The sequence below is a fragment of the Pempheris klunzingeri genome, chromosome 24 (genome assembly GCF_042242105.1).
Source record: "Pempheris klunzingeri isolate RE-2024b chromosome 24, fPemKlu1.hap1, whole genome shotgun sequence".
Classification (NCBI taxonomy): Eukaryota; Metazoa; Chordata; class Actinopteri; order Acropomatiformes; family Pempheridae; genus Pempheris; species Pempheris klunzingeri.
This window is the reverse complement of record NC_092035.1, coordinates 12083248-12096640: the sequence shown is the minus strand read 5'-3', so window position 1 is coordinate 12096640 and position 13393 is coordinate 12083248. Positions and strand designations below refer to the sequence as shown.

Genomic DNA, 13393 nt, shown 5'->3' with positions numbered 1-13393 from the left:
GCTAAATAATGTCTCAAAGTTGCCAAAATGAGTTAAGCTTTCTTAGGTCTGAGAAAAGAACACTGATGACGTCATAGTGATGTCAGCAGGGTCATCTCAGCTTGGAGGTGACAAACACAACAGAGTTAAACAGACGGTCTATGTGACAGACTGGAGATTTAACCAGGCTCAGATGTTATTGAGTAGCATTATGGAAAGTGTAGGACACAGTATGTTTGGACAGTAGGAAGTTAAAAGTTTAGAAATGACAGCGAACACAAGCAGGACAGCGTTTCTGTAAAGCCATTGTCAAAGCTTTATTGTCAACGAAACAGCTTGAAGTGTTACATAAAAAATAAAAAAAAAATAAAAATTGAAATCACTCTTTTCCTCTTCCAGGCAAACAGTGAAACCTGCCTCATAAAGTGACCCGTCACTGCTGCCGTGACAATTACACCATTTTTATGGCAAATCCTGGTTGAAATGTTAACACTAAAACAAGCTTTGGGCTCAATTTGTTTTCATGACCTTTTGGAAGATGGGCAAAGCGCCCACTACACCTCGTATTAAGACACGTCTAGTCAACAACACACCTGCCAGAGTTTGGAAAGTCGTCACTGAATTCGTTTTGTTTTTTGGTGCACTTAAGCACAGGAGAAGGCTGGCAGTAGCTTATTGTGGGGGAGATTACACTGCAGAGGGAAGATCAGCACATTCATGAGGCTCACTGACAAAGTGAGTTCATGAAGTCATCCAAACTACTGTCCACGGCCTGATGATGGAGCCAAGCATGAACTATAGCCTAGTCTTGAAAGCATTAGCTAGCTAAGGGTTAGGCTGTATTATTGGGATACTGTTAGCAGCTGTTAAAGAAAACACTTGTGGGGGGGGAAGGTGCACATTTTTCACATTTTCATTATTTTTATTACTTTGTGAAGCAAAAAGGACCAAAACATTTCTAATCACATGACACAGTGGAATGCTTCTTTTAAAGTAAGTTCAGTATGAAGTACAAATAATACACAATGTTACATGATGGACCCTTTGGTTAGAGTGAAGGCCAGGCCTCGGGGCTCCAGACTGAAACTGAAACGAGGAGAATGAAGAAATGCTCATAAATACAAACTTGGTCTTCAGAGAAGGAAGTGATGTTTCGCTCAGTTCCTCCTGGGTGAAAATGTCAAGAACGATGTGTGGGCGTGACCTTTGAACGGTCACATGGGGTTGGCCAAAAACCATCGGGGGCTTTGGAGCCTTTCTGGAGGATATGTGGCCAAACAGGAGGGGCTGAGAGAGGGCTGGGGGCCGCCGCCTCTCTCTCTCTTTACAAGGGCACGTGGCTGAAGAGGTAGGACACTGACTCGCCGTTGTGGGTTCTCCTGATCGCCTCCGCCAGGATCATGGAGATGTCGATGACCTGGAGGAAACAGTGAGTCAGACGTGAAGAAAATATGTCTTCTAGTGTTCAGACTCTTCTGGGTCACACTTGTGATTTGAGCTTTTCATTCACAGAAAATTGACTGGCTTAAAAAAAACAAGGTTAAACATTAGCCTGCATCAAGAGTGTTGGATTCGCCTCAACAGAGCAAGGATACCATTTGGAAAGAAACGCATCACACCAACTCAAAGGCAGGAACTGTGTGTGTGTGTGTGTGTGTGTGTGTAATGCGTACCTGAATTTTCGGGCACGCCTTCATCTTCTCCTCCTGTGGGATGGTGTTGGTCACCACCACGGCTTCGAACGGGGCGCTGTTGATGCGAGAGATGGCCGGACCGGAGAAAATGCCGTGCGTGAGGATGGCGTAGACCTTTATCGCGCCAGCATCGATCAGCCTGAAGGGAGACGTACACACAGTTCAATAAAAGCAATGTCACATTGTTCTTTCCAAACTTTCTGGGCTGTTGTCATGACATCGTGATCACTTTAATGGATCAAACTCAGCTCATCACACTTCAGACCAACAGACTGGCAGCAGACAGAGTAACGGGGACTAGATGGCACTGACTTGTCTGCTGCGTGGCAGATGGTGCCGCAGGTGTCGGCCATGTCGTCCACCAAGATGGCCACGCGGTCCTTGACGTCGCCCACCAGCACCATGCGGTCGACTTCGTTGGCTTTCTTTCTCTCTTTGTGGATGAGAGCAAAGTCGACGTTGAGACGGTCTGCGATGGAGGTCACGCTGGAGAGAGGACGGGAAGAGAAGACCCATTAGAGCCCACAAGACTGCTTGTTGATGTCCAGAGTTTGTCTTCAAAATGCTAAAATCTCATCCAAACATCATCCCAAGAACCGTCTGCACAGCAACAAGGTTTTCCTGGTGTCTCTGAATATGAAAACTGTTGAGTCTCAGATTGGAATCAGATAATATGATCCACGTGTGCATAATTTGTCTACAACACCACCATCATTTTCCCCCGCAGTAAAACACCATCTGCAGCTTGTTCAGTTGGAAATATGTAAGGCAGCACTCAACTGATCCAGGACGTACTCAGTGCCACTTAACACATTATCTCTTGGACATGTGAGCCACCGGTGGCTGCGACCTCACTGTATCTCACCGTTTTGCTCCGCCGGCATCTGGAGACACGATGATACCGTTCTTCCACTCAGGAATATTTTCTCTTATCCACTGCAGAACAGCAGGCTCTGCATACAGGTTGTCTACAGCAATGTCAAAAAAGCCCTTTGAAAAAGAGACAACAGCACAGTCATTCAGTTTGCCCCATTTTAAAACCAATCACACGGCACAACTGCAACGTAAAGAGTAATGTGCAACATCCCTTTAATACATCAGCTCTCTTTAGTGTTCAGCACAACAGAGGACATTTACATTTCTACAAATATAATTCCAATAACGCTTCCCAAATTATGGATAATCCACCCCCGTACTACAAGACAAGGACATGTTCAACCTCCCATTGCCCCCACCCCCCACCTATGGTGTTTAATTAGCCTTAAAAACATAGTATCTAGATAGTGGAAAACTATCACCTGTGACAAGCGTGCCCCTCCCTACGCTCTCTGGGTTTGAGTGCATGTTCAAGCTAAAACAGGTCGTTAAGCTACTCTTAAGTAAAAAGAAAATTAGCTTCATAACACAATAATTCCTATGAATCGACATGTTTCCGTGGCGGACTGAGCTACAGGCTGACTGAAGTTCTTGCAGAGTGACCGAGCTCTAAGATGACTGTGCAGGAAAGCCTTGTGTACTGACCTGGATCTGTGATGCGTGGAGGTCCATGGTGATGATGTGGTCGGCCCCGGCTACAGACAACATGTTTGCCACCAGCTTGGCTGATATAGGTGCTCGACTCTGGGACAAGCATCAAGACACAGTCGCTTGAGGTAAGTAAGTAAGAGAAAAAAATATTGAAAATCTGTTGTCAAAATCATTTTGGGCCAAATTGCAGTGGATTTCAAAGTGATTTTAACGTCCTCTTAAGGTCTCTCAAATTCTTCTGCTTCCTATAGAGAGGTTTGAAGGCAGCCCTTGTGCCGTGAGCTCCACCTTACTCGAGGACCTTTTCGCTTCATCAAGGTTGATCACTGTAAGAATCCGAGCCACCACAGGCTTGTTCGCCAAAGAAAATGAACACGGTGTAGATGTACACGTCAGCCACCAGGCTTCAGGACTTGTTGACCAAACACTCGACTGCGGAGCTGTTTGTTTGAGTGCTCAGAGGAGACTCAGAGTTTGGAGATTCAGGCCGTAACTGCGGCAGCATAAACTCAGCAGCTGTGAACCAAGTCTGGAGTGTGATAAGGCTTTAAGCTTCAGGATTAAATAAATGATCCTTTTGACACTATATGCTGCTCAGCATAGGCAAGGTCATTTAATAATTGTGTTTTCTGTAGGAAGCACTCGAAATCATGGTTCACATACACATTTATACACACAGTAGATTCAAAGTACCTGAGTGCAGATTTTTGCTAATTTTCCAGTTTATGATTGCAATTTTTTTAATATATTTTTTAATATTCTCAACGACAGGCCTAGCGTACCACAATACCCACATCACAGTCCTGCAAGCCCCATGTTTCACAAATTCAAATCTTTATCTGTTAACTTCCTCGTAATCCTCAAGCCAACATGTGGATGAGGGAAACAAGCGTTTGCTTAGCTTTAGCCCTCACATGTTACACAGCAGTGGATAACTGTGCAGGCACAGTGAAAGGAAAGATGAGTAACAGGGGAGGACAATGATTCGCTGTAAAACTCTCTGCAGGTGCTAACTAGTTGAAAACTGCAGCTCTGTTGTTGCATCATGTGGACCTGATTTTCTGGTGTAGTTACATCAACAACTGAGGCAACAAAAGATAATAATTTACAAGATAAGCAGATTTCTCACACAGCTGGAATGTCTGATGTGTCAATTTCAGGTTTTCCGAGAACAGAAAACGGCTGAAATTGCAGTAATATTTGGTCCAGCAATACAGAAGGAAGTCATGTGACTGGACTGTGTGTGTGTGTGTGTGTGTGTGTGTGTCTACCTTGTCTTTTTTGTCCTGCCTGGCGTAGGGGAAGCAGGGGATGACGGCGGTGACACGGGAAGAGGACGCGATCTTGCAGGCGTTGATCATTATTAGGAGCTCCATTAAATTATCATTAATTTCACCGCATCCACTCTGAACAATATAAACATCCTCTCCACGCACGCTCTCTCCGATCTCCACACTGTTGGGACGAGAGGGGAAAACACGTCAGCTTTAAGGTTACGACTCTGACAGTTTCAGGCGGATGTGAGCACAATGACAACCGCACTGAAATCCCTTTGCAACGGGTTACTTTTAAACTTTGAGCATCTCTAAACAGCAGTATTATCATTTTGCAGTAAGCCTTTCCTGAATGGAAGGTCACAGTTTGTCAGACATTAATGAGCACCAACAATAAGAAACATGTTCGGGCCGTGTCCCTACATTCATCGCAGGTAAGATTCCTGCACCGCCTGCACACACAGACCTGTCGACCTGCCACAGACGCTGAAGCCGAGCCAGGCTGCACGTGTGTGTGAAACATTCCTCTGTGGGACATGACCAGATCCCCCTGGCCTCAGTCATGTGATCAAAGGACATGTAAAGGGTGAGAGTCGGGTCCGTCTGTGCAGTCACAAGGCCGGGAGTGTTTTTAGGAGAGGCCAGCACTTACGGATCAGCCAGAGTCTGTCTGTCCGTTGTTTCAGTTTGTATTCTGGCATGTTTGGAAGGAAAAGTTTCTCCATTGAGAGAAAAGCAAGGCTACAAGTTAGAAAAGTAAAATATTTGTCAAGATAGCAAACCGACAACAGATAGAGGGCTGATTCTGGTATACATTTCTTCCTACTGCTGCATTTCTTTGTTTTGATGCGTTTTTCTGGGTTTTGGAAAACAGAGTAATTTGGGGATGTGGACTGTTAAAATTGCGATGGCATTTGATCACATCTTTTATTAGAACGACTAATCAGGAAAATAATCAGCAGATTAATGGATAATGAAAACAGCTAATTGCAGCTGTACTTTATTCATATCAGCACAGGCTGTATTACACCATTAAATACTATATTTATAGCTCTGTAACTCAGTAACAGAAGTCTGCTCATAACCTTCCTTTAGTCTGCAAGTGAGCCAAATGAGAGTTTGACAGAAACAGAAAACATTTAAATGTCAGATGTTCATGTTCAGACATTCAGGACGGACAGCCACCACCTTGAACAAAACATTTCCTGCAACAGACGCTAAAATTAAACCGCACTCAAGGTGGCACAACACGGGAAGAAACAAAAAGTGATGTGTTCCATACATGAAAAGACATGACAGAAAAACAGAATTACCACAGTGGGTATTTCGTTTTTTAACACTCTTCGTCCACCTGAATATACTGTGTTTATCAGTTTCTTTAAACAATTTGGGGTATGTACGATACATCTCGATCACTGTCCTTCACTGGAGCAATTATCCTCAGACAAGTGTCAATAAAATCTTTATTTGTACATTTCTCCCTGTGTAAACACACATAGCCTCCCTGTGATTTCCCAGGAATCCACTCTGCGTTGGTCCTTGACCTCTGAGAGTCACCTGGCCAAACCTGTGTAGGAGCTGTGAGAAGAGCGGCTATTAGCGGCCCGTTCTCACCTCCCTGTTAGCCTGCGACGATGAGAAAATAATCTTTGTTTTGCACTTTGTGTCGCCCAAACAGCTGCGTTCCCAAGAGAGGAGCCTCAGCACGGATAATCAGAGTTTTCCCTGGATTTGAGAGTTGTGGGTGGAAACATCGGCGGCAGAGAGGGCTTTACTGGGGATAGAGGGGTCACGACACCTTTACAAGTTGTTTAATCGGGTAAACTGCAGTGTTGGAACGCACTTTCATGTAGTTCTCATACAAAAGTACAAACAACATATGTCGTCCAGTGGATGCTTTTACCCAGAGTGCATTACATTACAGTGAGTGCATCAGTGAGTGACCCCAGCGGGAATAAAATCCAGCTCTGACAATGTTAATGTTGTACTCACTGAGCCACAAGATCACAAAACACATTAATGCAGCCCATGGTTTCCTATTACTGAATCTAAGAGAATAAACTGCACTTAGATCACGTGCTTGGAGAGCTGAACGGACATGTTTTTAGCCACGAATACGTTTGAATACATGCAGAACTTAAAGTAGCGTTGGATAAACAGTGTTGTGATGAGTTCAGGTCATGAAAGTTGAGCAAATAGGCCAGTATGGATCCAGAAGGTCGCCCTGCACATGGGTTCGAACAAGGCTAGGCTGCAAAAGCAGTAAAAGTCCTTTGAGATGTGAATATTAAACGGGGCTAGCGTGCAGACAGTGATTGGACTAATGGTCAGCTTGGCTTTGGAAATGAGCACAAATTAAGTGCATGTGATTTAAGCAGTGCAGGCTGCAGCAGAGATGACTTAAACAGGCAGGAATGGAAGCTACCTATGAGAAGCTTCATTCTTATTAAACTCGGGGGCTGTTGAAAGTTTAGAGGCAGCATTTGACATTGTACTTCTGACTGTCTTAGTTTAAGTTCATGTTGTGGCGTCAAACCTGTCAAACGCTTTAAACTGCTGTGTGCCCAAAGTTATCGTCTGTAATTAGCCAACTAACCCAAGTCCACATAAAGTGACAATGAGTTAGCCAGCACCCATTATCGGACACAGTCTCGTCCCGCTTACTACGCTTCTTTTCGGCTGAAATTGCACTGTAGCCCTTAAAACACAGCGTTTAATCAGGCGCACCAATGTCGGTCTGCTTTTATTCACACGTAGGTTTCAGACGTGTAGCTAGCCAAGCTAGCTAGGTGAAGGCGCTAAGGTGTCACGTCAAATTTTGTGTATCCGTCACAAACTGTTCCCACTTCAAAGCAAGCAGCTTTAACGGGTCACAAGTACAATTTGACGGGTCAGTCAAACAAGCAGCCTTCCCTCCTCGTATAGAGAGTTATTCCACATATATTAGACTAATAAAACAGGCTTGGGGGCACACTTTAACACATGCACAAAATTTGGCCCGACACCTTGAGTCTGCCATTACACGGGACAGAGCTGCTAGCTTCGTTAGCATGGACAAAGAAAATACGTTAAGCAGCTTCATAACTACTGAGGTTCTGTCAGTGAGGTTAATTTAAACGACCACACAAAGCAGACAGATATAATAGTTAAAAACTTAACTGAAGTAGCTAATTGACACCACGGCTATAGCTGTCCGATAATGGACGCATGCTGTAGCTTGCTATAAGCTTGCTAGCCTGGTGTGTTTACTTGTGGCTAGCTAGTCACGTGTTGACGTTAGTTTCAGCGCTGCCCGCTGAATAGTAAACTATTGTTAGCTTCGAGCTAACCTTCCCACATGTGATACCGAGGCTGGAGCAAGACGAGCAAGCGAACCAGCGACAAAAAGCACCATATGCTTTGAGTGTCAAAGGGCAGGAAGAACAATGAGCGTCGTCTCCAAATGAACAGAGCTACTCACCACGTCTCCTGGTTGCTAAATTTTTTAGTGATCACTTTGCCCAGATCCAGCCCCAGCCGATCAGCCACTTTCTGGGACAGGTCGTGGTGAGAGCTCCCGCTAAAAAGCACGATGTTAGGCATGTCCGGGGGAAAAACTGCAGCTTGCTTAAGAAAGGAAAAAGAAAGATGTAAAGAAATACGACGGGTTTCCCCACTTAAGGGTTGAAAAAATGGGAGGATGAGCTTGCTAATGCAGGAGCCTTGGCATTGCAGTGGTGCAGCGGAGGGGACAGTGGGCAGAGAGGAAATATCAGGTCAGTATTTGCATGGTGAAAGGGAAGTGCCCTCCTCTCATTGGACGGCAGACACATGATGCACACTCACTACGCTGCTGCACTGTTTACCAAACACTTTCAGGGCCATTTTTAATAGGAATCAATACTAATCATCTATTTAAAGTCCTTTTTACAAGCATAGCTGATCTGATTCTCCCTGCTGATAAAGCACTTTGTGTGTATGTGCTATGGAAATAAAGTTATTCTTGTTTTTGTACTGGATGAGCATCTTGCAGCATCAAACATGTCCCTATTGGTTTGTTTAAACCCTCTAAACTAATTATATATTGAATATTCTTTTAAATTACTTATTATCCAACTATTATTTATTGCAAGAGCAACAGGCATGTGTCCGCTTTCCTTCTTAATTCATTTGTTAATTAAAGCAATTTATCATTTCATTGTTCTAATCTTTTATTCATGACTGACCTTGTGCATGTGGTGCCTTTATTTTCATTCCTATTTATTCCTTCTCCCCCTTCTCTTGGAATTAACCTTTTATGCCACAACGGCTCACGTGTGGTCAAATTTAATGTTTTTTGTCTTTAAACGGCAACAAATTCACTGTTTTCTGCTTCTTAAAAGATCTTTTTTGTTGGTTTTCTTTGTCTTCTGTGATAATAAACTAAATATAATATATATTTTTTTGCTGTTTGAGTATTTCATCTTGGGACTTTTGGAAATAATTATGTTAATTCTTCACTATTTTGCAACATCTTACAGTTCAAAACATTTTCATTTGAGGAGAAGGAGGTCACCTGACAGCTGCTGCGCTGCACTTTGACTAAACGCAGCGTGCACACTTGTGATATTGGGTCTTGTAATTAGATTTTCCACTCAGCAAGAAGTCAGCTGAGACTTCATGCCACTCGTATGTCCTTCAGTGGTGACACCCTTTCTACCATCATTGCTGTCATGTGCAGCTTGTACAACGCTCAGAAACTGGAAGATTTACTGTCCCGTCTTTCTAAATACATTTCAGGAATTCAGCTACAGCCAGCAGTGTTGATTATTTACACCTGGGCTAACATGGACTTTGAGTATTCATTTGACCGGAGTGATCAAAGCAGAAAACGACCATGTGAAGTTCTGCCATCCTGTCAGGGAATAAGAGGAGACGACACCCTTTCAATGTCCTCACAAGTGATAAGAGTGGATCTGGTGAATTGATCTTGTCCAAACCGCTTGTGATGGATGTGGAAAAACCTTTGTAACAGCACCAAAGGTTCCTCAGTGATTTCACGTAAAAAAGAAACACAAGCACAGATTCTTGTATTTTTCAGAAATATATTTTATAGATGATGTCAGAGATGAAATGTCCAAAGCGTAGGTCCCAAAGAAAGAAAAAATTTTCATCAATAGAGACAAACAACAAACAAAAAAATAGCTTTTTTATCCATTTACATGTAAACCGAGAATTGCTCTTGAGCCACAGTGGTTATATATAGAGAACTGGCCGAGGTGGGTGTGACAATCAAACAACGATGCCCTTTTATCCAAACCGATATCCGTCATTGTGCCCGCTCAAAAATCTTTCAGATTCTTTGGGAGAGTCTTTTTTAAGGTGTGAATGTAGCAGAGGTTTGGCAGAGCGTGTTTCTCTTTAGCACAGTCCATACATGTCGTAAGTGCTGAATCATGTTAAAATCACTTATTGGAAACGATATTCAATAAGTACAATATCAAATGTTTCTCAGTGGAGTCATTTGGACAAAGTCTTTTGAATTGTTTGCACACCAGAGAGGAAGAAAACCGTCCTCTCTGGTGCTCTTGGGAGTTGCTGTGGGAGGTTTTTTTTTTTCTTTTTCTTTTTTTTAAAGTCCTCCAGTGTTCTTCTTCTATTGTGCAAATACATTTTTGTTACATAGACAAGCAGGCATGCTGACTCACAAACCATGCAAAGAGTTAAAGTTGGCGCGAGCAGACGGCAAAAAACAAAATAGCATTTAAGTCTCTACAAAAACAAAAATATCAAATTCATTTAAAAAAAAAAAAAAGAAAAGAAATTAAACGAGTAACAAGTGGAATGTTTTGTTAGACATGTAAAAATATCAACTAAATTTCAAATTTTACAGGTTTATAATATGTTCAACTTAAAATAATCGTGATAGTCATCAAAGCAGTTGACACGTGGGGGTTAATTTGGATGTAATTTGATCTTTTTGTGTTGGATCGGTTGAATCCAAGCAGGAAAAAGGGAAGGAGGAGACATTGATGTTATGGACGATAGTGCAACACGTGCTCAGAAAGAGATTTTTAAAAATGATCAGCTGATGTTTTCCATCCAAAACTAGTTAAAATTCCACTTTTGCTGACACCAGCGTCCCCTCCTTTTTCTTTTCCCGCCACAGGAAAACTCAGCCAGCTACATAAAACGGCCTCTAAACCTCTTTTTGGATGTCTTGTCACAGTCGAAAGGTAAGTGCAGAGGAAAATGGATCAATCAGGCAACAAAGTGATGAGACGTTTTACTCTGAGGGTGTTCAAGAAGTCAATCGCAGTGGCGTGTAATGATTTCGCTTAAGGGCAACTGGAAAACAGTGCAGTCGATGACGAGTTAAAGATGCTGCTTTTTTTTTTTAAGTCCATGGAGTAATATCATACACCATACTGTTTGTTGCTCACAATATCATAGCTGTCATTAGTTAGAGTACATTTATAAATTTTCCATATACAAATCTCCTATAAACAGTACATGTTATAAATACACAATTGATGAAAATGCAGAAAGGCCTAGAGAGCCGTAGAAAGAAAGAAAGTCGCTTCTTATTTTTGATAAATACAAGAAAGAAAGAAAGTTCTTGAACAAGAGGTGACAATAGTACTAAGTATGTGAATGGCAGCCCTATAACTATCCAGAAAACGGATAAAAACACAGAACAAAATCTATGGATGAAAAAAGTTAGAAAAATAATCTTATACAATAAAAAATAAAAAGTGGACACGCTTACCAAACACGTTTTTCGATATCGTAAATCGAAAAAGTTGATGAAGAAATCATACATGTAGATACAAACGGGCAATGCTCGATTACTGCCTCTCAAAATATATCCAATTCAATATACATGACTAATGTTTAAGCTCACACTCGCAACCAAGGTAGCTGCCAACCGGCGAAGCATGGGAGGCCGAGCGGCACGCGTACAGAAAGGCTCACTCGATCTGTGAAGGATTAAATCAGTAAACATTGAACCGGGTACTGGGAGCCTTGTCTGAAAGGGCCAATACGAGAAATGTTTGTCAACCTGCCAGCTAAGTGGAGCGACAGTACTACTGTAAATGCAAACTCATGCTTTGGCTTTTCTTGCTTGGCTTTCTCTTTTGGATAACATTCAGAATTCTTGCAAAAAAAGAAATGTCTGGTCTCTCTGCTCAAATGCATGCTTTATGTGTTTACAAAGCAACGACTTCAGTTAAAGGGAAGCTACATCAAAGGCTGAACCTTTTTGAGAGTTTTCAATCCAATTTCCTTGTTTGAAGGTCTCCACGTTTGCACCGTTTTTCTACTTAAGCTGGCAACTACCTTTACAAAGCGGTTTCTTTTTTTTTTTTTTTTTACAGAAAAATAGATCCATCCAAAAGTAAAGTAACTCTTCAAGAGCGGCTGTGAGAGACATAAACGTTGTCTTCATCACGTTCCAAGTAAACATGCTGAAAGATTGTTTGCTTTATTTTTGTCCCTCTCGTCCCCAAAAGGGCCGGTGACGCTCCGTCTCCCTCCCCTCGCACCGGAGAAAAAAAAAAACTCTTTGACTTAAGGCAATCTTTTCCTGAACAATCCTGAAATCCAGCGGACCCTCACCAAGGCACTCCTCTCACTCGTCAACCTTCAACGACAGGCTGCTCCAGCGAGGCGACGGTCTCACCATCAAATCTTTGTAAAAGCCTACTCAAACTTCGGCCGACCAAAGTCCACAGTGAACGCATCTTGTAAAATATTATCTCAGTTGCCGCCATGCCCTTGTTTTTAGGGAAAAATAGTAAAGAGGAAAGAAACTCCCGAGCTGCGTTTGACAGCCGGGAACGTCTGCTGTCCCTGGTGTCCATACTGTGTGTGGTCAGAAGGCAGCTGTGTAAAGCACCGTATGTTTCTGCAGTGTTATCACACCTTTCTATGACGAGACCTGATCTCGCCCCAACTCCCAAACACACCCGCCCGCTGCCTTGGTCACTTGGTTAGCCGCTGTGGGCCAACGTTGGGGTGCGAAGACTGACAGAAAAAAATGAGCGTCTCTGAGCGAGCGCCGCCAAGCAACGCTGTTGTGTTTAGTTTGTTTTTTCCAACTCAGTCCTCCGTCTCCTGATTGGCTCCCTACTCTGAGGCTGAGCCCACCCCCTTTCCCTCGTTTTGGCCGAGGGGCCGCCAATCAAGGTGACTGACGTGGTGAGTGGGGTTGGGGGGACTAAATGAAGGGATCAGTCGAGACTCTTCGCAGCTCAAAGAGGCATTCTCCGGAGAGGTCAATGGTAGCAGTGTGACACCCTCTTGTTTCCCTCTGTTACAGTGGTTCCTCCTCTTCCATGGGTTCCTCCTCTGGCCTGGGGGGCACCGAGACACAGAAGCAGATATTAAACCTCAGGCTGCACGCCACGTTTCCTCCAAACCACCATCTCGTACTGTTACATGCAGATAACGTCCTGACCATCGTGGACTTGGGACTCGCAGCGACACCGTTTGTAGAGCAAGTCCAGTCCCTCATAAATGCTCCCCTCTCACTGACCCTTCACACAGTTATCTGGCATGTTAAGAGGAATCTCTTCTCTGTAGCTCTAAGTATAAACTTCAAATAACATAATGCAATTTTTGTACAATTACTGGCAGGTTGATTTAATTTAGACGAAACCAACATTTGCTCTTTAACTCTTTATTCCCCATTTCATTGCTCTTGTATTGTTTTAATCCGTACGTGGCAGTGGAGCACAATGGTGTCTTGTATATCTTTAACACTATAACTGCCTTTCAGTGTAATATGTTTTTTAGGCTCCATATCAAATAAACTAATGAATAAATAAAATGAATAAAAATAATGACAGTATTTTATGAGGTTGTATTTGAGCATTTGAGTTTCACCTTATAGACTATTAATACCAAAACATTGGGATTAGACAGAGAGGTGTATTATTTTCATGTGATGTGGCACAG

General features: G+C 42.9%; 2 protein-coding genes across 3 annotated transcripts in view; both read right to left on the bottom strand.

The window, feature by feature from the left end:
- Positions 1-271: 271 nt before the first annotated feature.
- LOC139223604 (ribose-phosphate pyrophosphokinase 2) lies at positions 272-8195 on the bottom strand. Its single transcript, XM_070855574.1, has 7 exons — positions 7935-8195; positions 4472-4655; positions 3195-3293; positions 2539-2663; positions 1986-2159; positions 1653-1812; positions 272-1396 (listed from the first exon to the last, which is right to left on the bottom strand). The coding sequence occupies exons 1-7, from the start codon at positions 8054-8056 to the stop codon at positions 1304-1306; spliced, it is 957 nt and encodes a 318-aa protein (XP_070711675.1). The 5' UTR covers positions 8057-8195; the 3' UTR covers positions 272-1303.
- Positions 8196-9555: 1360 nt separating this feature from the next.
- LOC139223525 (histone deacetylase 4-like) overlaps positions 9556-13393 on the bottom strand; it is a 51475-nt gene continuing 47637 nt past the window's right edge. For both annotated transcript variants that reach the window (XM_070855458.1, XM_070855457.1), the window contains one exon: positions 9556-12789. In XM_070855458.1, coding sequence (XP_070711559.1) covers positions 12750-12789 — 40 coding nt within the window. In that variant the 3' untranslated portion in view covers positions 9556-12749. The remainder of the gene's footprint in view (positions 12790-13393) is intronic.